Raw genomic sequence first — 25,245 nt, 5'->3', positions numbered from 1 at the left:
ATGAAAAGAACATTTATTTTAGGCATTAAAGAACAGAGAGGAGACTAGAAAGGCAAAGAAAATAATTTTTCAATGGAAACAAATGCGTTTTCTTAAAGTGTCTATAAAAACAATCATTACAATAACCAATGAGAAAATAAAGATTTATGATCTTGTTCAATCAGATAGCTTTATTAGATTTACTAAGACGAAGATTCCTTGGCTCACTAAAAATTAGCAGGAATTTTCCAGGACTTCATTGACTCTCTTATAAACTTGCAGAAGTAGCTAACAAAATAAGAGCAGCAGGCATGCATATAAAAAAAATGATGCATTAAATATAATAGTTCTGGAATAAATAAGACTAAAATACACATCCACACTTCAATGAAGCCAATATACACTAAATAACTAATACAACTACTTAAGCTTCATTCATTTCTGTTAATGTTGTTTCCCTGAGTGGGAACAATAGGAGAGGGATGTTGATTCCTCCTAACAATGAGAAATATTTTAGCACAGCACAAACCAAAGCACAGACACTCCAAAATACTCCATTAATCACTCAGTACCCACATCCCTGTGGAAATATAAGGCTTCATGGAAATAAAAGGCTTCATCAACCACCTATACGAGAACAGTGTTGCTGAATTCACATTATCTTTTTGAGCAGAAAAATCCACCTGTATATTGGGCAATTCTCATTAAAGTTCAGGAGAACTTAATTCCTCATGGAACAGTAAAGAAATGTACACGTACAGTCAGCAGAACCATTTGTAGAAAGTAGGAAGACGTGCTGATTAACTCATGGAGGCATTACAAAACGCAATCCAAAGATAATTAAAACACACACATAGTTAAAAGAAATGTTTGTTATCAGGGATTCAATTGCACATTTGGTGTAGTTTACAAAGTTATATATACAAAATGCTATGAAATCATTAGCATAGTTTGAAAATGGAACAAATATCTATACCCAAAGAGGATAAATACACAATCACATATGGAGATTATATAAGGAGGTACCTGACAAAACCCTGTGATGATGACTATATAGTCTTACTTAATATCTTTACCAGCTCTTTGACTTTCCTTTTCCTAATAAGACACAGAAGGATAAGCAAATAGAAATAAATTCAAGCAAAGAAAGCCAACAATGTCCTTGGTGCCATCAGAAGAGGACAGGGAACCCTCTTCAGCATGTTCAGCCTGCACACCACCTTGAAGCCTTGACAGAATCTTGACAGCGCACCATGAGACTACTTGTTAAGGCTGGGAAGGATTAAAGTGATAGATAGGCACTGTTTTTGTTTCATCTTTCCTTCAACCTGCATGGAATCAATAACAGCATTTTGCTGATCACATCAGCATTATTTCACATTTACTCAGAATCTGCATCTCAAGATGTCCAAGAGAGAAGAGTCTGAGATAACTGAGCATTTCTAGTAAAGTAGACCTCTCTGTGGAAGCTGTGGACACTCACACAGCATCAGGGCAAGCTCAACACCTCTACTCTCATATAACTCCCAAAACACAGTGGTACTCAGTATATACAATTTGAAGACAATTATTAAAAGATGACTGTGAACATAGAAGAAAAGTCCGGAGGACCTAAATCAAGTACATTGACAACATGATAATAGAGCAACTCTATAATCCACAACTTCTGTGAGTAAATAATTAATGGGGATTAATTAATGAGCTCAGACACTAAAAGCAATTTAATCTCTAAATTATGTGCTAATTTAATGTCAGCAGTGTAACTTTAATCTAACAAATAACAAAAGGATCTCAATTTACACTCTGCTTGCTCGCAGGTACTAAGGTTGGTATTACTGCATCTTCACTGATCCTACAAATGTTATGGAAATTAAGGCAGCATATGCAAAAACATGCTTTATTCAGTTCTTCCTTTTGCTGTGGAAATATGCAGAGAATGATCAGCATTAAGAACGGTTTCTAAAGGAGGTGGAAGAACCCCATCACATAAGATACACTAAAACAGGCTGGTCCAACACCCAAGAAAGATAATGCAGAACCCTTGTTCCTTTTGTGGGGATAAACTAAAGGCCTATGAGATTTGTTTAGTCACCAATATTCATGATTTTTTTTTCCAGAGTTTTTAGTTACCTTTGAATTCTTCTTCATTGCTAGGCAGTAAATGTCTTTCTCTTTGTTTTACTTCCCTCCTGGAGACAATCAAAAGATCATCTGAGTCCAACATCCTCCCCCTGGCATGTCTTTTGTCCTCTGCTCTCCTCTTCTTTTTCTGTTTTCCTCTATCTTCTTTCACAATACTTTTGCTTGCTTCGTCTCCTCCTTCATCTTCCAAAGATGAGTGTGGATATGGCTTTGGGGTCTCTTTATCTGGGCTAGAAAGTTAAAGAAGGAAATGCACTAAGCTCACCCGTCATATACTAATTTAAAACATTTTTAACATGGTATAGATTTTGCTCTCTCCCACATTTCACAGTGCTGACAAGAGAAGGATTTATACTCTTAAGCATTTGACAGGGCTGTAAGCATCTTACAGTTCCATTTCCCTTTTAGCTATAAAATAAGGAAAGAATAACCCAAAACATACATGTAGCATGCACAGTTTGTGTTTTATTTCTGAGGATACGATATACCTTGCTAACCTATTGCATACAATTATTTATCTTTAAAAATTCTGGTCAGTGTTCCTGTTAACCTTAATTCTAATACAGTTCAGCAAGAATTCATACCCTTCATATCCTTCATAGACTCCATTCCCACCCCACTCTCAAGCTTTCTAAAGTTTCCAGAATAGTTATGATGCAAAATACAGTTACAGATGTCTCCTTGACTGCACTAAAACCCGGATTATCAAAAACTAAGTAAAATTGAAACAAGTATTTAGGCACCCAGCTTTACTGCCATCATACAAGAAAGGGTCCTGAACACCTTTCTGTCTGGTCCCTAGTGCTTTCTAACTTGTGACTTTACACAGGATTTAGGCAATAACTGTCTTTTATGATGAGGGCCCAGAGCACATACTATTTTATTTTGTGTATGAAATTTGATAGTTATGTTTGCAGAGTCCTTCTGCAATAATTATTTTTTTCTACTGTAACAACAGGAAAACACCCCAAACAGATGCTAGCATCTCATTAAAATGAGATCTATATTAGTATCTCTAAAGATTAACAAATAAAACATGACCCACACCACAAATACACAGCACATAAACAACCATCAAAAGGATAATCCCCCAAAAAACAGAGCTGAAGATTTAGACCAGCTATTGGAATCCAATTCCCATGTGCACTCCCTGTCAACAGGGCAGCCTGGGCTATCCATTTTGCTTTTTGGTTCCTTACTTCTACAGGAAGGACTTAGCACAAAAGAATGATCCTGCTTTGAGCTTCTAACATCAGTTTTGCCCGAAATAATAGAAATAATAAATAATACATTTCAGCTGGAAGTGCATTTCCATGTTCCCTGAAAACTGGGGGCTGTAATGGAAATGCCAGCTCAATCTGGGCTGGATCACTGCCATAGCATTGCTAACATTAGTAACTAGATAATGTACAACTAATGAAACGGTTGTCTAATGGCTTTGAACGTAAACCTCCTCAAAAAGGAAAACAATCATTCAACACAGCATGCTGGTTACAGAAAGAAATAAATACAAAGTAAAATCATAGCCAGTGCTGGCTTTTTATCATGCAGCCACTGAGTTAATGTAGTCAATGCCCAGAAGAGAACATTATCTATGTCTATATGATACTACAGTAACATATGAAGCAAAAGAAGAATGGGATTTCACTTCACAAAAAAGTGACTCTACAGAGGACTCAAAACCTAGCTGAAAATGTTACAATCAGAAGGAGAATATTCTGAATTAGTAAGTGCACAAAGCAATTTACAGTAGAGCATTACAGCTCCGAGCTGGGAAATTTTCAGCTCTTCATGGGAAATTTAAAAGGCTCTTACCTATAAAACTTCTAGAGTACTGGGGTTCTATTGTTAACTCTTGAAACTAAAAATTCAGCAGAAATAGAGATTATGTATAATGGGGAAAAAAATGAGAGAAATATATTCACAGCATGTGCAAGACAACCAGGGGATCAGGCACAGTCAGCACAGTTCTTCCCAGAACTCTTCCCCCAGCCTGTTGTGCCTTATGGGGTTGTTGTGCCTCAAGTGCAGGACCCAGCCCCATTGGTTCAGCCTATCCAGAGCCCTCTGCAGAGCCCTCCTACCCTTGAGCAGATCAGCACTCCCACCCAACTTCGTGTCATAAATATATTTGGTGTTTATACAACCAAACAAGTGTTTACAAGCTGGAAACACAATATATAAATTCACAACTACTATGAATTGAATATGCAGCTTTACATACTATTTTACTGAAACGTATGCCAAGTTTGGTACCACTTCAGTTGTATATAACAATATCAGTTGTACATAACAGTAGCAAGTCAGCTTACCAATATAGTCTGTTTGGAAAATGAATATTAAATTTCATGTTAAAGAAATTAATTGTTTAAAAAAAAAATAGAAGCCATTCTTATTGCTGCATTTAGTAATATCTTACTGTATTCAGATATAGTATCTCATTTAGAATATAATACAACTCAATGGAAGGGAAAGACTCAATTATATTTCTCAGCTCAATTATATTTCTGCCTCTTTTCAACTGCTTGTATGTTTTACACAGGAAATCATTACATTTAGGTTTACTTGATGGTAGCCAAGCCTCTTTTCACTCAAAAGTAAACCTAGATGTAATGAGGCGTTTTCAAACAGCAGTGGAATCATTACTAGAAATTGTGTGAGAACCACTAACAACGTTTGAATTAGAGTTGTTGTTTTTTTTTCCTGTCATTTTCATGGAATCCACAGATCAGCCCACTGCTGATACACTCACAGAATCACAGAATGGTTTGGATTGGAAGGGACCTTAAAGATCAATCCCTCTGCCACAAGCAGGGACACTTCCCACCAGACCAGGCTGCCCAAAGCCCCATCCAGCCTGGCCTTGAACCCTTCCAGGGATGGGGCATCCACAGCTTCTCTGGGCAACCTGTGCCAGGTCCCCACCACCTTCTGAGTGAAGAATTTATCCTGAATAAATGCTCTAAACTTACTCTTTTCTGGTTTAAAGCCACTACATGTTGTCCTATCACTACATGCCCTGACAGAGAGTCCCTCTCCAGCTTTCCTGTAGGCCCCCCTGTAGGTACTGGAAGTCTGCTGTAAGGTCTCCCCAGATCCTTCTCGTCTCCAGGCTGAACAACCCTAACTCCCTCTGCCTCTCTTTGTAGAAGAGGTTCTCCAGCCCTCTGATCATCCTCGTGGCCCTCCTCTGGACTCCCTCTAATACTTCCACGTCCTTCTTATGCTGGAGTGACAGAGCTGAATGCAGTAATCCAGGTGGGATATCATGAGGGTGAAGTAAGAAAGAGACAATCACCTCCCTGGACCTGCTGGCTACACTTCTTTTGACACAGCCCAGAATGCAGTTGGCTTTCTGGGCTATAAATGCACATTGCTGGCCCATGTTGAGTTTTCATCCACCAGTACCCCCACGTCCTTCTCCTCAGAGCTGCTCTCAAACCATTCTCCACCCAGCCTGTATTTGTGCTTAGGATTGCCCTGGCTCAGGTGCAGGACCTTGCACTTGGCCACTCACCATTTATATATGTATATATCTAACAATGGCCATCATATGAGAATATTTCAGTAAAGATGAAGAACTTTTAAAATTGCCTTTAAAGGTGGGATTTGTCCTGTTCATGCAAACTCTATAGAAGAAATCTCCATTGATGAGGTTCCTTGGCAGCAATGCCAACGATGAGCTGATAGAATCATAGAATATCCTGAGTTGGAAGGGACCCTTAAGGATCATCAAGTCCAACTCTTGACACCGCACAGGTCTACCCAAAAGTTCAGACCATGTGACTAAGTGCACAGTCCAATCTCTTCTTAAATTCAGCCAGGCTCGGTGCAGTGACCACTTCCCTGGGGAGCCTGTTCCAGTGTGCAACCACCCTCTCTGTGAAGAACCCCCTCCTGACGTCCAGCCTAAATTTCCCCTGCCTCAGCTTAACCCCGTTCCCGCGGGTCCTGTCACTAGTGTTAATGGAGAAAAGGTCTCCTGCCTCTCGACACCCCCTTACGAGGAAGTTGTAGACTTAGTCACATGGTCTGAACTTTTGGGTAGACCTGTGCGGTGTCAAGAGTTGGACTTGATGATCCTTAAGGGTCCCTTCCAACTCAGGATATTCTATGATTCTATGATTCTATATACATGGACTCAGTCTGGAGCCCCTATGGGATATCAAGGCTGGTGGAAAATTCAAAACAAAAGCCTATGTTTTCCTCACACAAACTGTAACTGCTGCACAAATTCATGGAAGAAAATTCCATTAAAGTCTGTTTAATCCAGAGACTCCAATTGTGCTTCAGAAAAATCTTTAAATCACAAATTGCAGGAGGCTGGGATTATATTCTGGGGAAATATCCACAGATGATTTTTCTGACCTTATACTGCTTCATGGGATCTGTTGTTGCTGTCTGTCATACTGCTAATGCTGTGAAGTTTATCACAATCCCATGCTACTTCAAATGGATTAATCTAGAACTTTATAAAAGATGAAAGAATAATCCCCAATCACTTGAAACCACTGCACATTCACCACACACTTCACACCAGAAGAATATTATCCCTGCTGTACATAAATTCTGCAGAACTTAAGTAGGGGTTCATATCCATCCTATGCCTCTTCTCATCTTTCCTCAGACTTAAGCCCAGTAGAAGATTCAATATCTTAGAGACAACTCGTGATGTCATGAATAGCTTTATATCATAATAAATATCTTAAAAGAAAGACTCAGTCTTTGACAAATCAAAACTTCATCTCACCTTTCAGCAATCCTCTCACAACTTCCTGGTGCTAAGCTTCAAGCCATCACACACCCTCATTGTTTCCAAAGTGAAAACAGGACAACAAATCACCAGATAATAAAATGGTGGAACAGATAGTTAATGCTCTTCTCCTAAACATGCATGTGGGTCAAATCACTTGGTTACGTTTAGAGCAAACCAGCTCATGACGACAGTAATTTGAGTATTATATATGGAAACCTGACAGCATAGTTGAACCAAAAGTGCAATATTCAAAATTCATGTAAAATAACTATTTTATTTTTAGGTTCAAGCATACTCACATTGTATAATCCACCTTCTGCACCATTCTTATGTACTGACAGGAAAAGGCATACTTCGTTTGGCTGATTTTAATAAGCCCACTTCTTACACAGTGTTCCTGCAATACCATCAACATTCATCTAATTTACATCTAAAGCTCAGAAACAATGAAGAAATATATGTATAAAAAGCCAACTGCTTTAATGCAACTGTAATCAGCCTCTAAAGATGAAAATTTTAAGTACAAAATACATTGTCTTAATGTTGCACTATGAAAAATACCGTGAAATTATCATAATGGCTTACAAACAAACCTAATGAAATAAACTGAAGATTGTACTGACTGTGATTAAAAACTCTGCATTTCTCATTTTAGCAGCATGGAGCTTGTGAAAGCCACCAAATTGATTATAGAGGAAAGAACAGTACATGGTTTAAGAATAAGCTATCCTACAGAATTTCACTTTTAATGTTTATTGCATGGGTTCTTCATTAAGCCCTGAAATCTCATTTACTTTGGTTAGCTGGAGACAGGGAATGGGACAGTGGGCTCATTAGCCTGGAAAATTGTATCTGCCTCATAAAAAACAGAATGCTAGTACTACCATTGCCATATTGGTTTCCTCTTGTAAACTTACTTTCCTGTTGTCAAACATCAGAACTGTGTAGAGTTTAGCACCCACATTCACGCTCTTTGGTGTTGCTATGACAATGGCAGGCACATAATAACAATTTCCTGTCTGTGTCCCAGTTCTGGCAAAGACATAGTCTCCAACCTGCACACCAGGAAAGCTTTGGTTAACAATAACCATGTAGCTTGTGAGTTTTACAAGACCTAAAAGGCAAATACTAAAATATTCATACATGAATCATCATTCTAATCTGTTCCCATGTTTAATATGGATCTTTAAAAGGAAAGGAGAGGAATTTGGTCCTTGCATGTACTATTCAATTTCCATTGAATCAGGGGAGAACACAAAGCAAAAATAAATGACAAAGCCCTAATAAATGCACCAGAGCTCAACTAGCAATTTGAACAGAATGACAAAACTCTTCCAGTTTCCAGTTCTCATTAACTCTTCCCCTTTAGCTCTGCTCAAATGTACACATTTTTATGTAACTGATTTATACAAAATCATTTTTAAAACGAATGTGGAAGTAGCATTTTTTTTTTAATCAAATTATATGTTTAGAACCTGCTATACACTGAATTGTGTATAAAGGACTCTCCCCTGATCTTAATCTGTGAACTAGAGAACAATACATTTTGCTTCTAAACATCTTCCATTTCTTCTTCAGGTGGCCAAATACTCATGTTCTACTAAGAAAATAATACAAACTTCTCATAAACAAAGGAATCAAATCATAATCAATATGACTGTAATTTTCAATATCACTCCAAACAAATAAAAACTAGTGTGTTGAAAATAACATGGAAATGGAGATATTACTCTCACTATAGACTTTTCTTTAAAAGAAATAATGCATTTAAAATATATATTTAAAAAAATATATATAATTTATTCTGTATGTAACCAAAGGGACAAAATTCCAAATGCGTATTTGCTATCATAAAAAATATTAAATTTTTCACCTGCAGATATGTGTATGGCATAGCACCTCCCACCGGTATAACAAACTTCAGAGGTACAATCCAAGTCTCCCCATGGCTTAAGTCAACAAGTGTGCAGGTAGGACTGATATTCTTCGTCACAGTTCCTAAAAGAACAACACAGTAACATGCTAATGATTTTTCTTTTACCTCTTGTAAAAAAATAAAATAAAATAAAATAAAAAATTAATTCTGTAGACTGCCACACAGCACTGAGATTAAACATTCTATACTATACTATATTCCTCATTTTCATTTAGCCAGGATAAATTGTGCCAGGACAGAAGAGAAATTTGTGCCTGAAAAAAAAACAGTCTTACTAAGCATTCTAAATAACAGCATAAAACAAAGAATAATTTTGTAGTACAGGCATGACATTTGTAAGACTATCAGGTCACTGATTGGTCATCATAAATCTATTATCCCAGATAAAATATACAAATTTAAAATAAAAACACAAGTGAAGGTAACACAAAAATAATGGACTTCCTGACTACATGTGCACACACCCCCTCCATATGTAGTTGCTCTGCCTCAGATCCCTCCTTCTAAATGGAGAGGGCAGAGCAAGCTCAGAAATATGGCTATCCAAGATACAAAAGAACATGAAAAGAGAAAAATTGCCCAAGGTACTTTCTTTTTCCCATATCAAAGCCTGCTTATAAGTATGATTTATTCATTAAGAAAAAACAGAACACATTTTTACCTCATAGCCATTCTGGCTTAAAGCTCAACAGAAAGGCAAAAGCATTTAGTGAATTCTTTGAACACACCCAAAACCACAACCTTTGACAAATGGTCAACAGAAACAATTGAGGGAGGCATCAAAGAGGAATAGGCTGATACCTTCAACCTGATCTAGTGGGAGGTGTCCCTGCTCATAGTGGAGGGTTGGAACTGGATGGTCTTTAAGGTCCCTTCCAACCCAGACTAATCTGTGATTCTATAATACTCCCTGCTACTGTTATTTAAAATTATTTTCTTCCACACTCTTCTTATAGAAATGAAACTGTTTGAAGATCAGAAATGAAACCATTTGTAGAAATTAAACATTGGTTTTTTAATCATACAAAATGTATGTCTTTCTATGAATGTATATACTTGCACACAAGGTATATATTCATTTTTCATGAATATACATATGTAATATAATCAATACTAAACATGACTACAACAGAAGTAGCCAAACACAACCTAAAGTAATGTTTTATCAGTAATAGAAAACTATAAAAAAATATTTAAAATGTGGACAAAAATAGATACCTGGATAATAAAATCCTGTGATGTCTGATCTTGCAATCACCTTTTGGCTTTTGAAAGTCACAAATACTTTGTCTTTTCGTGTTTTTTTAGACTTTGTCTTCACAGTTTCTTCTTCAAGTCTCTGTAATTTGATACAATTATATATTTTTTTTTCACAACAACCAACCAGTCAGCCTGAACCTATCCTTTGGAACCGACTACAATTTAGGCAATTTAATGTAATAAACTCTGTTGATGATTCACAGTAAATTGGATTATTTTAAATATTCAGAATAGTTATAAACAGAACAAGTTCATTACAGGAAGCTCTCATGGATAAGACTACCTAAGAGTTTTCACTATTAAATCCTGTTTAATATGGTCATAATGATACCTGGACTTTTAAATATTCAGGCAAAAATTTACCTTGATGAATTATGGTTCTGGCTGCTGTTTTCCTAGGAAATAATTTAAAAATTGGACAAATCATATTCAAGAATGAGCTAAAGAAAAATCTACTGATTTTGCAGAACAAGTGAACACATCCGTTTTGTCCAGATAGGTGGGTCTTCGCAGTTATCTTATTTTCATAAAGGTTAGCACTGTATGGAATGACTGACTAAAAATACAAATACAGAATCAAAAATTTAAATTAAAAAAAAGATAGTGTCTGGAAAATGTTTATTTACAAACTATAAATTCAAAATTATTTTTTTCAAAATTTTTTAAATGTTTCAGCTTAGCAAAATATTAAATTACATTTTATGGAGCTGCTGCTGTCCGTGATTTTGTCCTTTTAGTTAGTGTTCTTCTCTTGGGAAGGCAACCCCCCAGACTACAGAAGACCAAATCATACTGACAAATTGCTCCTTAATGAAGTTTGGGGGACCATGCACTGGATGGTGAGGATAGAAATACCAAGGGGCGGCTGTATGTACCACAGTTCAAGTCCTAGTTGAAGGCAGTGACTGCAATTAGCAGTAACTGAATAAAGAATGCAAAAAGTGCAATGGATCTCATGCAGTTACTGAGGCATGGCATTGTGGAAATCAAATGATATGAAAAATAGCTAGACTACCATAAATCACAAGTGGCTTTACATAGAAATATACCATTTGGCTTTCCCAGATTTTGAGTACTTTACTTTACAGCTATGTTCTTTTACCCTAAAGCTTTTATAGCTCACGTTCACATTTCACAGGGTATTACTGTCACTTGCCTTTAAAATAAGTCATACTCTCTGAATCATTTTCCTTTTTTTTCTGGAAGAAAAAATTTCTTCCCATTCAGGGCACCTCCCACTGCAAGTTTTGAGAGGATCAGGCTGTTGTGTGTATATGTCAGAATGTGAAAGAATACTTTACATTTTGGTTTCCTGAAAAACCTGAGAGAAATTATTATATAGAATCCTTTTCTTTCTAACAAGTCTGTAATCCCAGTATTTTGAAAGTATATTTTATACATACAACCCTCTAGAATAACAATGTCACTTACATTTGCTACAATAACACATTAATTCTTGAATGTCTATTATTTTCTCTATACTGCTTATGATGATGCTTCTAAATATAAATTATAAGCAAGTGTAACATGAAGTAAATCACTTTTTGCCTGTTAATTTCTAAGTACTTACTTATTAGCTCACCCCATAAACAATTTGCAAGCATCCATCTCTACTACAATTCCACTGAGTAACAAAAACATACAGTTTGAAATCTCAAACTTTTCCGCATATCTACGCACCATTTATCAACTGTATTTCTGAAAAATAACCATAGTCCATATGGTCCTAAAACAACCCTGCATACTAGGTGAGTATAATTTGCTTCCTTGTCTGATGAGATTTTCTTCCTAAGAAAGGTATATTTGGTTTTGATACTTGGTTTGCCCTAACGAGCAATTATGATGCAAAAAATAGGAAATTGATTACTAAATTGTTTGCTCTCAGTTTCACTGTAACTATGATAAGCTTTTTTTCCCAATCTCCCACATAAAAATCATACAGGATCCTAAAAAAATAAATAAATAAAATAAAATAAAATAAAATAAAATAAAATAAAATAAAATAAAATAAAAATCCCCCAAATAAGCAAAGGAAAGCAGAACAAAAAGGCAAGGATATATTTTAAATAGGAGACACCTGTTGTGTTTTTTTGGTGTTTTTGTTGTTGTTGTTGTTTTTCTAGTTTACTCTTTACCCCTATAGAATATAACCTATATCAACAACTCTGTTTTTCGAACTGAGTCTAAAACAAAGGCCCTTCACAGCGCTTAGCTGCCTGCTTAAAGTAAAACCTAACATAGTCTGTCTTGAGTGCAAAGACTTCCAAGTCCACAGACACAAAAAGGTATCTGGGTAAACCATTTACTTAATTCCTCAGGCTCCAGAGGGACAGCTGGTGCTGAATATTTATTCAAAACTAATTTGTAATGCTTGACAAATAACTTGGGCAATTTCCAGCAGTCCACATTAACCCAGCTACTAAAGGCTCTGCAAGCACCCCAGGGAGGGCTCCAAGCAGTGCAAAATTCAGGTGGTGCAGAAAGACCCTGTGAAGTGAAATCCATCTCTCCTACCTACCACACAGCCTTTAGGTAGTCGGTGCAATTGACCCAGGCACTCTCAGAGTGCCCATTTCTGGAATATCATTGTCCAGTATTGTTAAAAAAGAGCCCCATCTGAATCACAGGGATCCCACCCTGTTTAGCTCTGCTTCTGCTGAAGGCAATACAAGATCACATGAGGTGAAGCTGACTTCACTTCCCACATCCAATATCTTCTGTATTTTAAAATTCTCTTTCAAAGAGATTAGTTTTTGCACCTTCCTACTGTAATTGAGTATGGATAGAAGGAATATCAGCAGACTCTGGCTCTAACTTTGGCGTTACACAAACCTGATACTTTAGAGCCAAACAGCCTCTGTTCTTCCCATGCTGCTGGTGGCAACATGCCTGTACTGCATAGACTACAATCCATTTTTATCAAGGATCCTACCTTGTTGTAGCTATACACTTTGTCCAACACATTACTATATTGATGACTATGGAAAATTTGACCAAACATTTCTAGGTAATTATTAAAATTACTTATAACTTTCTTGTTGCTATGCTGTTTGGGATGCTCGTTTTGCCTTGTCTCCCCAAAGAGGCACAAGAACAAAGGCAGGAGATGCCAAGCTGCTTAGGAAGCATATGAAATATAAAAGAGGTATCAACAGACAGTGATTAGTGATCCTTAAATGGTGTGGAAGAATGAGGAGTGTAAGAATTAGGACACCAGGAAATAGAAGAAATTGCCAAGGGAGATGCAGAATTTCCATTCTTACAAAGAATCATTTCTCAACTATAAATATTTCATTAGGAATAATTAAATCAATCAGATATGAAACGTTTTTCAGAAAGAATAGACTCAGTGAACCACTAGAGGTCCCTTTCCACCCAAATAAACAAGCTTTACAGATCACAGTATGCTTATTAACCACTTCAAATTCTTTTTATTACATGGTGACCATTCAGCAGGGTCACAAACAAGTATAAGTCCTGCACATTTCAGCTTATCCTAAGGGAAGCGCAGTACTTTTAAAAGCGTATTCTTAATTAGAGTGGATCCTTAGTAATGAATGCAGCTTTCTCTGTCTGCAGAATTGGATGGCCAATGATGTATAGAAAAATAAATATTTAGTATGAGGAGAAATGTTCCTCATCACACCCACAGGAAAGATTATGACACTTGGGGAAAGAACTATTTTAATGAAAAAGTGATAGCCCTTAAGAGGATGCAAAAAACTTTCCTAGAAGCTGTTGTGTCTGAAGAATAGTAATGCCAAGACCCCAGTAGACCTGAAGTGGTCTAATGAGAAGTGGATAGAGGACCCTGAACACATTCTTTTACTAGGTGAAAATAACGTTGTAAACAACTTTTACAGTTCAATGAGAAAAATCATAAAAATGATGGTTGATTGTTATGCCTGGCAAGTTCGAAATACAAATATTTTAAGTCAAAACAGTTACTTCTTAGAACAAATAAAATTATAGATTCCTCATTTTTTAACATCTGTAAATGAAAACCCAGTGACAGCTTGAAGAGGGAGATTTTTGTCAACACATGCTTTAATCTGTACAGCAAAAAGAACTGAGTAAAATAAGATGCAGTCTATAATTAGCCCTCCAATTAGGTAATCTTTAATTTTTCACTGTTTCATATTTTGCTTGATAATAATTAGATGTGTTTATTCGTTTCCCAAAGCATTTACTTCTTGCATCACTAGAGGTCTTCTGTCATCTCATGGCCCTGTGCAGACATATGTTTACTTCACCCTCTTTCAATAGGGCACTGACATAGCCTACGTTTCTCAAACATAGGCAAACACAGCAGCCCGACCACAACTCCCAGAGAAGGTCAGAGCACAGAGGGAGGATAACCAGATCATTAATTCAGTTGTAGGCTTAAAGAGAAAGCTCCCATAGCAAGGACATCCAAAAAGGATTACTAATTGTTTTAAGAAGTTGTGAAGGTAATTAAGAACCCGTAAAAGCTAAAAAAATAAGGGGTCGAGTTTATTTATTTATTTATTTATTTTAAAATAGCAGGCAATTTAGAAGTCTGCTTTGTCAAGTAGACTTCCAGGATAATTGGGATTTTTCCACTATTTTACAATGGTAATTTTAATTCAGTGTCATCTCTGCTATTTCCTCACAGTAATGTAATGTATTTCAGCTGGCACTTTACTTTTTTATACCCATTCTGTAGAGAGAAAACACACTTGGAAAAGCCTCTGGCAGCATTTTGAAAAGGCTCAGAGTTTTTTGCTTATTTTTTTATTCTCTTTTTTCCACCACATAAACAGAATTCTAATTACATCTGCATTTCTGCCTCTTACTCTTAAAGCTTTTCAGTTGCAGATTAGCAATTACTGAAGATGGTGCTGTGATTAGGCTCCTAAAGCAGGTTGACTCAGGATAAGTTATTGCACAATGTTAATCACATCATGTCTGAAAGTACACATTGGTGTTTCAAGGCAACAGCAAAATTACAGAGTGAAAAAATGAAACATGAACAAGTTTCTGCTACTCTTATACTGGGACATTATATGGCAGAGATAAATCAATAATCAAAATAACTCTATTGGTGATGTAATATTTTCAGACTAATGTAAAATGAATTAAGATCATCTGGTTTTTGAGACATTAAAATGTTTTCAGATGCACATTCTTAGTGGAATAAATGACTGAAAACTGAACGCATTCCTTCCCATAATCATTTATTTTCATACATGGACTGTGTTATCATAACATATTATTGTCAATTTAATGCAAATATTTTTTATAACTTATGTCAACACATGTAAAAGGCTAGAGCTTTTAACGAAAAATATTGGTATCAATGAAAAGAGGGGTATATCTCAATAAATGTCAGATAAAAAAAGATTGCCTTTTTAAATACTGGCACTATATTTCTGCACATGACCTGCTAGGTAGTGTATACTGATACTTGGCATACTTTATAAGCTACCTGTTCATATATTGATGCCTATATTTTACAGACAGCTAAATTTCAGTGTCTAAATACGGAGCTGAATCTCACCCCCTGCCCTATCTTTTAGAAGATAGGTAACCACAGAAGATTACAATGAACCACTCTGACATTACAAGATCTTTTATCCCTGTTTATTTGATATTAACCGAAATGCAAGTCTTGTATCATAATTGTCTTTCGTATACCTTTCTCCTTTCAGATATCTCTCTTGTGCTTGCAGAGGAGATAATGATATTTTGCTCAGATTTGTTTCAAAGAGGCTTGATTTCTGCAGTGCTCTCAGCTGCAGAAGTTCTACTTCACCAGTACTTCCAAAGAGTTATGAAGCCTTGTTCTCTTTTTAACTAGCTGTTTTCCTCTCCCTATTTGTATAGCATCATATTAAATGCCTAGTTTATAAGTTATTACCACAGAACAAAATTACTGCAGAAGCACATACTGAAGATGAATATCTGGGGAAAAAAAAAAAAAAAAAAAAAAAAAAACTTCCAATTTGTACCTTTTTATTTTTGCTGTTGTGTAATTCTGAGTTCTTCTCAATTTCCTTTTTGACAGCTTCCTGGAGATCAGAGGCCTGCTGAATATATGTTAATGCTGCCAGTATCTCATCTTCTAACAATATTACATCTTCATAGGAAATTGGCCATCCCAAATTCTCTAAAGCCTCCAACAAAGCTTCCTTATGCTCCATATATTGAACTGGCCCATCCTCTTTAAATCTTTAAAAGTAAATAAATAGATTTGTAATTACATGTAGGAGAAATTTTAATTTTGACAGTACTTTAAAAATAAAATCACAACATTCAAAATTTAAATGCAGAATAAAACATCAAATAAATACAATCTATCTTCTGTGTGGCACAATCTGTTTTATTTCATCTAGCTACCATTGTGTTTAATCAAACAACTGCATCTGGCCAATCTGCATCTCTAGCAAAGACATCTACAGAGCAATTTAAGTGGCTGAGCATAGGCATTTGATGCCATTTTAGATGTCCTAGAATACCTGAGGCATCAATAAAGAACTTACTGATATGATCCAGAAATCACGGAAATCTCTGGTCCTTCTGGAGCAGCAGCTAGCACAAAGGGGCATGCATCTAGATCATTTAAAATGGCACAAGATGTCTAATTAAGTCCTGACTTCCTGCATCAGTCTTGATTGATCATAGAATCATAGAATGGCCTGGGTTGGAAGGGACCTCAAGGATCACCTAGTTTCAAACCCACTGCCATAGGCAGGGACACCACCCACTAGATCTGGTTGCTCAGGGCCTCATCTAACCTGGTCTTGAAAACCTCCATGGATGGGACATCCACAGCTTCTCTGGGCAACCTGTTCCAGTGCCTCACCACTGTCTGAGTGAAAAATTTACGTCTAACATCTAATCTAAATCTCCCCTCTTTTAGTTTAAAACCATTCCTCCTTGTCTAATCATTATCTACCTGAGTAAAGAGCTATTCTCTATCCTTTTTATAAGACCCAATTAAGTACTGAAAGGCTGTGATGAGGTCACCCTGGAGCCTTCTCTTCTGTAGGCTGAACATCCCCAGTTCTCTCAGCCTATCTTCATTGAAGAGGTGCTCCAGCCCCTTGATCATCTCTGTGTCCCTCCTCTGGACCCGCTCTAACAGCTCCTTATCCTTCTTGCACTGGGGGCTCCAGACCTGGATGCAGCACTCCAGGTGGCAGAGTAGAGGTGGACAATGACCTCCCTCGCCCTACTGGCCACTCCTCTGGTGATGCAGCCCAGGATGCAGTTGGCCTTCTGGGCTGCAAGCACACACTGCTGGCTCATGTCAAGATGTTTGTCCACCAGAACCCCCAAGTCCTTCTTTTCAGGGCTGCTCTCAATGAGTTCTTCTCCCAGTCTGTGCTCATGTCTGGGATTGCACCAGCCCAGGTGCAACACCCTGCATTTAGACTTGTTGAACCTCATTAGGTTCACGTGGGCCCACTTCTATCATATCAACTGCACCACTCAGATTGGTGTCATCTGCAAGTTTGCAGAGGGTACACTCAATTCCACTATGTCATTGATGATGACACTAAACGGTATCAGTCTAAGGACAGACCCCTGAGGTACACCACTTGTCACCAGCCTCCACTTGGATGTAGATCCATCGATCATCACTCTCTGGCTGCGACCTTCAAGCCAATTCCTTATCCACTGAATAGCACACCCATCAAATCCACATCTATCCAATTTGGAGACCAGGATATCGCGTAGATGTCATGATGACATCAAAAGAGCAAGAATCTGCTGCTGCTTATTCCTTTCAGTCCTGTTCTGCTCAGTTTTCACTCAAAGTTCAGGAGTTTGTTTCCACCCAGGGTTCGCATTATGTCAACATCCACTACACTGAACAGCCATCTTGAACCTGCACACTGAAAGTATCTATACATGGAAAGCTGAGTAACATATAGTCATTTTGATAATAAACTAACAAACTACACCCCCAAAACCCAGCACAGGTAGAATTCTTTAAATCTCGAATTGGAAGTAAGGTACTTCTTTTTAGTATTCAAGTCAGTCCTGTGCGTCTTCTCTGCAGCTTCGCCAACATAAAATATGAAACCTAGGCATGGAGAGAGTATTTAAGCATCTGTCTTACTAACACATACAACCATGGTGATGCCTGCTGCGTTGTCCTACTCTTTGTCACTTCATCTCTCTACACCTCTACGAACTGTTTTGTAATGAAATTATACTGACTGGTATAGTCACTTACCTAGATTTTGTTATCTATTAAATGAATCCTTTGTTCATCTAGAATCAATGTTAAGCTAACGTATCTCCTGATCTGGATATCTCATCTATTTTGAACACAATCATAATATTATTACTTCTCCAGTAAATATGGATTTTCCTGGTAATCTAAGATAACCATCTGGTAAACACTAGTGAATCAGAGAGCTTCTCAACCACTTCTTTAAGGGGTCCTGTGACAAAGTTAGTAGACTTTATTATCTTCTCCCTACAGATTCCTAATGATTTTTAGAACACGCCATCATCCTTTTGTTATACATGAACATGATCATTTAAATTACAGATTTAGAAGAGAAACAGATCAAATATTTCAACTTCTATGCACCAACATTAATAATCTTACCATGCCCCTCTAGCTACAGACTGTACAATTGCTAGATTTCTTTTTTTCCTGACATATATGATTGGCCATACTTCACCCACAATAAAATATTTTGGATGTCACATTGTCAACTTTCTGCACTTTATACCTCACTGTCAGAATTAGCAAACATCTATTCCCTCTTTTTAATTGTATGCTGTTCTTTTGTTTAATAGGCTTCACTTCCTTTCTGCATCAGAATGGGTTTTTGCCCAAAACCGTTCTCCTTTTTGATGACAGAACACTGTAATTTGGCTCATTAGCTGAAGTCTGAAGCATTCTTGTTTTTGTTCCTATTTTTCTGCCTAGAGTATTTCCCACCCATTCAGTTTTGATTATTTTATTTCCACATTATTCTTTGAAGTAAACAGATGCCAACTTCACTGATGCCAGTCTTGTTTATTTAGTCTCTGGTTTTCTAAATCAATATACAGAAACAATCCAGTTAAAGTAGTGTGAATTTTCACTGTGATACATAGTTGCAGTACAAGTGGTAAAGGTGCTTATTATAATTTAAAACCAGCCACTGAGGTGCTCTTTACTGGATGAGAGAAGATCTAACATGATGCCAAAGGCAATGACATGCTGCCCTCCCAAGGCACCGTCACTCAACACTGATCAAGAATAGACTTCTGCTGTTCAAATGGAATGCAAGTCCTTTCCTTTGAAAATAATCAACACTGCAAGAAGGTGGTCCAGAATTTAGTATCACACAAACATTTTTGAAACTAAGGTGCAGGCATGAAATACCTGAAAACAAAACAAGTTGTTTAAAGAAATAGTGGTAAAAAGAAATGTCAACCATTTAAGAGAAGCCTTTCAGAGGTAAGTTAGAAAAACAAATGGTGATAGCTTACTTGTCTCTTTCCTCTTGAGATAGTGCTCTCCAGATAACTAGATTTAGGCGCCTATTAAAAAAAAGCAAAGCAGTTTTGTGGGAATGGAGTTCCTTGTGTATCTGATGATCTCCAAACAGTAAATAAACACAGTTTCTTAAGATATCTGCACTATTTGTATTCCAAGAGCACTGTATTGTTAAACTGTGTACTTATCATTCAGCTATGAAATTATCAACTGCAAGAGAAGATGGGAAAACAGCGTCTTCCATCAAGTGGCAACATGACTATTTCAGGGTCATTGAAGGATTAGTGGCAATCACTGCTGTTTCCTGACAAGATTTTGTATGGATGGTTCTATTCAGCACCAGCATAATAAATCAAATAATAGAAGTGATTAAATGCCAGTTAAGTTCCTCCAATTAAACAGTTTCAGAAAACTGTAGCCTAAAGACTCATGGAGAGCAATGATAATTATTTTTTTTTCTGCTAAGATAACCCCTCCATTGTGCCGTTATGGTTTCTGATTAATTAAACTCTGGCTACATAAAAACTACTGACAGGAAAACAGAAGTGATACTCCCAAAGCGATATAGTGCTGAAGTCTTTAAAAAGCACCACTAAACCTTCTGTTTTTGCTTTGAGACATAAATCATAAACTCTTATTAGGTCATCTAGCTCACAGTTTTCTCTATTAGCTTCTAAAACAGTTAAGCCATCACTCAATTACTTCATTTCACGCTACAGAAATAAACCTCTACCAATGATCCTAATTGCTGTAATTACAGAAGAATGCACTCCCTTTGGAAATACAAGAACAGATTCATTGTTAGCAAAAATTCAGATTGCAACCATTAGACTTTTAAAACCATCCTAGTTTTACTGTTGAGTATAAAAAAGACCATTAACACCAGATTTTGAATATCAATTTCTTGTTGATTAATTTTATCTACTAGAAACCAAAACCAAGCACATCTAGAATGTAAATTACTTAGTTCATTCACAATTTGCAGTCTCAGCATGCTCCACTGACTATTTCATGCTTCTAAATGTGCACACTCATAACCAACTCATTCATAAATGCCTCTGGCTATACAAGATCATGCACAGTTTGAAGCTCTCAGCCTTTTTCGCCTTCAATATTCTCTTTGTTAGAGTATGAAATTTCTGTCCTCACCACTTTTTCACCCCTTAATTTGATGCTAAGGTTAATCCATATATGGGGAAGATATTGTCATGCTTGCTTCCACTCTTGAAACTGAATGCTCTGACATATTGTCTCATCTACAGATGTCAGAATAAATTTCTGACTAGTCACTATTCACAAAGCTGAAATGCAGCCTTTGCAAAATCAATTACTAGAAAAGTGGTGTTGCATTTATAGCAAAACAAATTTGACTGGCTTGCTGTTTCACAGGTAGAGTACAAGCAATGAGAAGACCTTTTTATGTTGTTAATGATGTTCTGTTGTAAATATACCTGATTCATTACCCATTCATATGGTGGTAAAGATAAGTTATCTGTATTATCAGTCACCAAAGATTTAAGGAGGCAGTGGACAGCATTGTGAAAATGCTCCTTAGGAAAAGGTCATCAGAGTTTAACCTGAAAACATCTTTTTTTTTCCTCAAAATTGAAGTCAATAAATATTAAATATTCAGTAGTATAGCACAGCAATGAAAACCTCAAAAATTCTTCAGAAGTGAGTCAAAAATATACCAGTTGCCCATCTTCCTGTCAAAATGAGTGTGAAATCCAGATTTCTCTAAGTTCTTCAACAGCCTGATAATAACAGCATTGTCTCAATAACAAAATAATAACAGATTTTTCTTCATTGAATTCCACTGGTATTAGACATAGCAAACAGCATTTTCAAATCATAATCTTTGATTTTTACCACAAAAGGTATATAAATTTAGCAATAGGAAGCAGGAATGAAAAAGAGAGCTATTACATGTTTAAAAAAGAACTGACATTACCATATTGCTGCAGAGAAAAGAAAAACTTAAAGGATCTCAATAGCTTTCATCAAGAAACAAAGACTAAACACTTGCCATCAAGGGTTTTTTATCATATAAAATAATTACTTCTGTAAATATTATTAAAATACAGCCTGAGAAGACATCTCATTTATTAAAACAATTCTAGTCAAAGCTCTTATAAAGTTACTAAATGATATCAGTAGTCAAATAACTTCATTACATCAAAAAAACTGCATAAAGTTAAATCAAGGTAAAGATACAACTTAGAGATCTAATGTCCTTGCCCTTGCTTTTTACCTCTGATGTGCTCTTATCAACATTTAATTAATAAGTACAACACATATATCCTTCTCAAAAATACTAAATTAAATTAAATTAAATTAAATTAAAATGATCAGTATCTTGAGAGGTGGACCCATGCAAACCTTATGAATGTCACCATGACCAAGTGCAAGGTCCTGCACCTGGGCCAGGGTAATCCCAAGCACTTCCAGAAGTAAAAAGAAAAAAAAGTCATTGATCAAATAAAATATGAACAACATGTTATTTTTTATCTCCTTGTCTATTATGTTTGTTGTTTTTATCATTATTATTATTATGCATTTTGTGTGAAGAAAATAAACGTTTCACTTACAGGTTAATGGTTGATTAAAGTTTGTCAAAGTATGGGATTTCCAGTATCAACCAAAGAATATGTACGCAAATATCCACTACCTAAGAAAATTCTGAAATTAGACTGTAAATATGATACAATTCTGATGAGTAGACTTGCCTTTCATAGGATTTAATTGCTTTTTCCAGCTTCTGCTTATAGGCATCAAGATTCACAGCCTGAGGATTAATTAGTGTGATCCCCTTCTTGTTGCTAAAATGGGCCAATGGTAAAATCTATGACACAATAGAAGACAAAGACATTATTTATCATACAACTTTTCCTCTGTAAGAATAAAAGAATGGCAATGAGTCTATGTACAAGGATCAGAACAGACAGAAGGGACATGGAAAGGCTGCAGAAACAAAGCTGTGAGCACCTCAAAGAAATGGCCATTGAATGTCAGTTAATGATAGACATCTTGTGAAATGATATAATAACATTACACAGAAAGTTGCTAAATCAATTATTTTAAGACAAGGCAAATCAAGGTTATTAATTAGTAGTTAGTTTTAATTAAACCAGTACTCTCAAAAAAACTCACTCTAATAATGAAAGAAGGGACAGAAGCATATTCTAGATCATACTGCTTTAAAGCAACACTCATTATATAATTATTGCAGACAGATATGTCAGTTACTCTTATTCTGGAGGACCATATTTTCTAAGGAATTAGATGACCAAAGCAAGAGAGATTTTGGGCTACCACACTGATCACCAAAGAATGAACAAGTTGGATATCACTCACTGCAACTAGTCTTAATTGACCACAATAAGGATTAGGAACCTAACCAGGTAGTTCAGAATCAGGAACCTCCATACCTTTCAAAGCTCACAACTTGGCATCTCCATAAGCCGAAATTATTATAAAATAGCAACTCACACAGTTAATAGTATATCTTAAAAAGCAAAAAAAAGTGTGGAAAAGGATGACAGAAAGGAGGAAAGATGCCTTCCCATTTTTCAGTCCAAAGTCCCACCATCCTTCAGCCTTTTAAATTACTCAGTGGTTCCTATAAGAAAAGCTATTTATTCATCAACACCATGATGATGATTATAAAGAGAAAAAATACAAGGAGAAAATGGAGAAATCAAAGAATGTTACTCTCCTCAGAACTGTTTTTAACACATACATGTATGGTTGATTTGGAAGCTTCTCCAAGTTCCTGTCTGAGATCAGGATGTAATGACAAAAGGATGGATGAGGTTCAAGTTAAATAAAAATAAAATCACTGTTGAGGGGGATAATGCAAGCAAACAAAAAATAAAGCAACAACAAAACTTCTACATTTGAGAAATTTTTTCAATGATTTTGTATACATATATGTGTGTTTCAATCATTACAACCTAGCTAGATTCCGAATTATTGCTGTAGGATCATTTTTTCAGGAGCAATGATTTGACTTTATATTCCCTATTTGCAGCTGGCTGTCAAGTGGCAAACCTCTCTTTCTGAAGACATCTCTCTGATTTACAAATTTCTGTCACTTCAGTGCCAGACCACATCAAAGCTCTTCATATTGGATTAATTTTAAGATCACTTAGAAGCTAAGGTTAATGGCAACACGTCAGTGAAGCACCTTACCAGAGATGGATGAAGCAAATCTCTGCTCACAAGCCATGCAATCTGCCTATCTGTCATTTCCAGGTGGAGTTTGAAAGCTGGAAAGCAGGGAACTAAGAGCAACCCCCATCCAGCCCTGTGCTGCCATGGTTGTTGTCTGCTATATTACTCCAAATAAGTTTATAAAAGTTCAGGAGGGGGTCACCATGTGGAAGCCTTCTCTCATATCCCTTACAAATTCCCAGAGCAAATTCAAGTACAAACAGCATTACATGAAAAATGAATATTTAATACAGTTTGGAAAACACTCTAAATAGATTGTGAAGGACAGACAAGCATAAACACATTATTACAGTACTGCAGAATAAAACCAGAACAGAATGCGTTCTTAGCAAGTAGTAAACTTCAAATATTATGCATACTTTCAGAGCAATGGAAACTGCTCATGAAGTCAACTGAAATTTCACAGATTCAGCTGAAAGAAATGACAATGAAGATTTTTTAGTGCCAAAATGTTTTGTCATTTTCTAGATTAAATACTTAAACTTTCATATCAAAAGAAATCACTTGTTTCAAAATGGCTTTTATTTCAAAACCAAATTTCAACATTTTGGAGACAAAACTAAAGCATAATAACCCTAGAAAAATTTGTTTCGACTGAACAAGATATCTTGGTCTGGCTGAATCTGAACTTGACTCTCTAGAGTAAAGAATTGAGTCAACAAAACATGACTTGCAAAGCTGTATGAAGATGACTCATTTTGCAAAAACACAGTTGGTTCTATAGGGAAGGTTTGCTCCAGAACTACCACAATATAATTCGGATAAAATCTCAGATGGATATTTTTTTTCTGAATATGAATCTGATGGATATTTTAATGAATTAATTTCTGTGAAATAATTCAGGTGAAACAAAAAGGTCACATAAAATTGGGAAAGGAGGTCAGCCTCTGCTGTTAGTGAACAGTTGTCATAGAAACCTTTTGCTTGCTTCATCTCCAAAGTGAGAAAACTGCTCACATTTAGTCCATCATCACTGCTAGCAAAGGCCGAAAATAAAATTTATACCATCCCCAGAAACGCAGTCGAGGATGTCTGCATTCCATACCAAGAAAAATTAGATTTCAGAGGAAAGAATGCAAAAATGTCTGTAAGTTTATTATCCTCAGTGAAGTCTTCTTGACATACCAGAATAATCAAGATAGTTCTTGGTCCAGACCAGATTCTTTCCAGAGGTTCCTTTCTAAAACCATTTTGTGATTCTGTGATTCTTCATCAATCTGTTAATATCTCCTGTTTAAGCTCTTAACTAATCTCAGAACCTATTTTTTGCTTTTCAATATCTCATGAGCTCTACCAGTTACACTTGGTTGGCAACCCCAGATGCTTTTCTCCTGCATACTGCTTCAGACCCAGAAAAATCCATACCTCTACACACAGAATAATTCTCCACCGTCCAAGAAACTGAGTGTTTCTATGCAATTCATGGGGATTATCAGGTACAAAAGTGGTAAAAATTATTTATTTTTTGTT

The 25,245-nt window shown here is 36.3% G+C and overlaps 1 protein-coding gene across 1 annotated transcript in view; it reads right to left on the bottom strand.

Annotated features, from left to right (window-relative positions):
• VWA3B (von Willebrand factor A domain containing 3B) overlaps positions 1–25,245 on the bottom strand; it is a gene marked incomplete at both ends in the record, with an annotated part of 68,726 nt that overhangs the window by 2,218 nt on the left and 41,263 nt on the right. Inside the window, 8 exon segments of the mRNA XM_084287789.1 lie at positions 2,110–2,351; positions 7,177–7,274; positions 7,795–7,932; positions 8,751–8,875; positions 10,032–10,152; positions 16,046–16,265; positions 19,536–19,586; positions 22,269–22,384. Coding sequence (XP_084143915.1) covers positions 2,110–2,351; positions 7,177–7,274; positions 7,795–7,932; positions 8,751–8,875; positions 10,032–10,152; positions 16,046–16,265; positions 19,536–19,586; positions 22,269–22,384 — 1,111 coding nt within the window.

Source organism: Netta rufina (assembly GCF_964035555.1).
Source record: "Netta rufina genome assembly, chromosome: 1".
In the NCBI taxonomy this organism is placed as follows: Eukaryota; Metazoa; Chordata; class Aves; order Anseriformes; family Anatidae; genus Netta; species Netta rufina.
The sequence above is the reverse complement of the archived record's forward strand: the minus strand, read 5'-3'. Positions and strand labels throughout refer to the sequence as shown.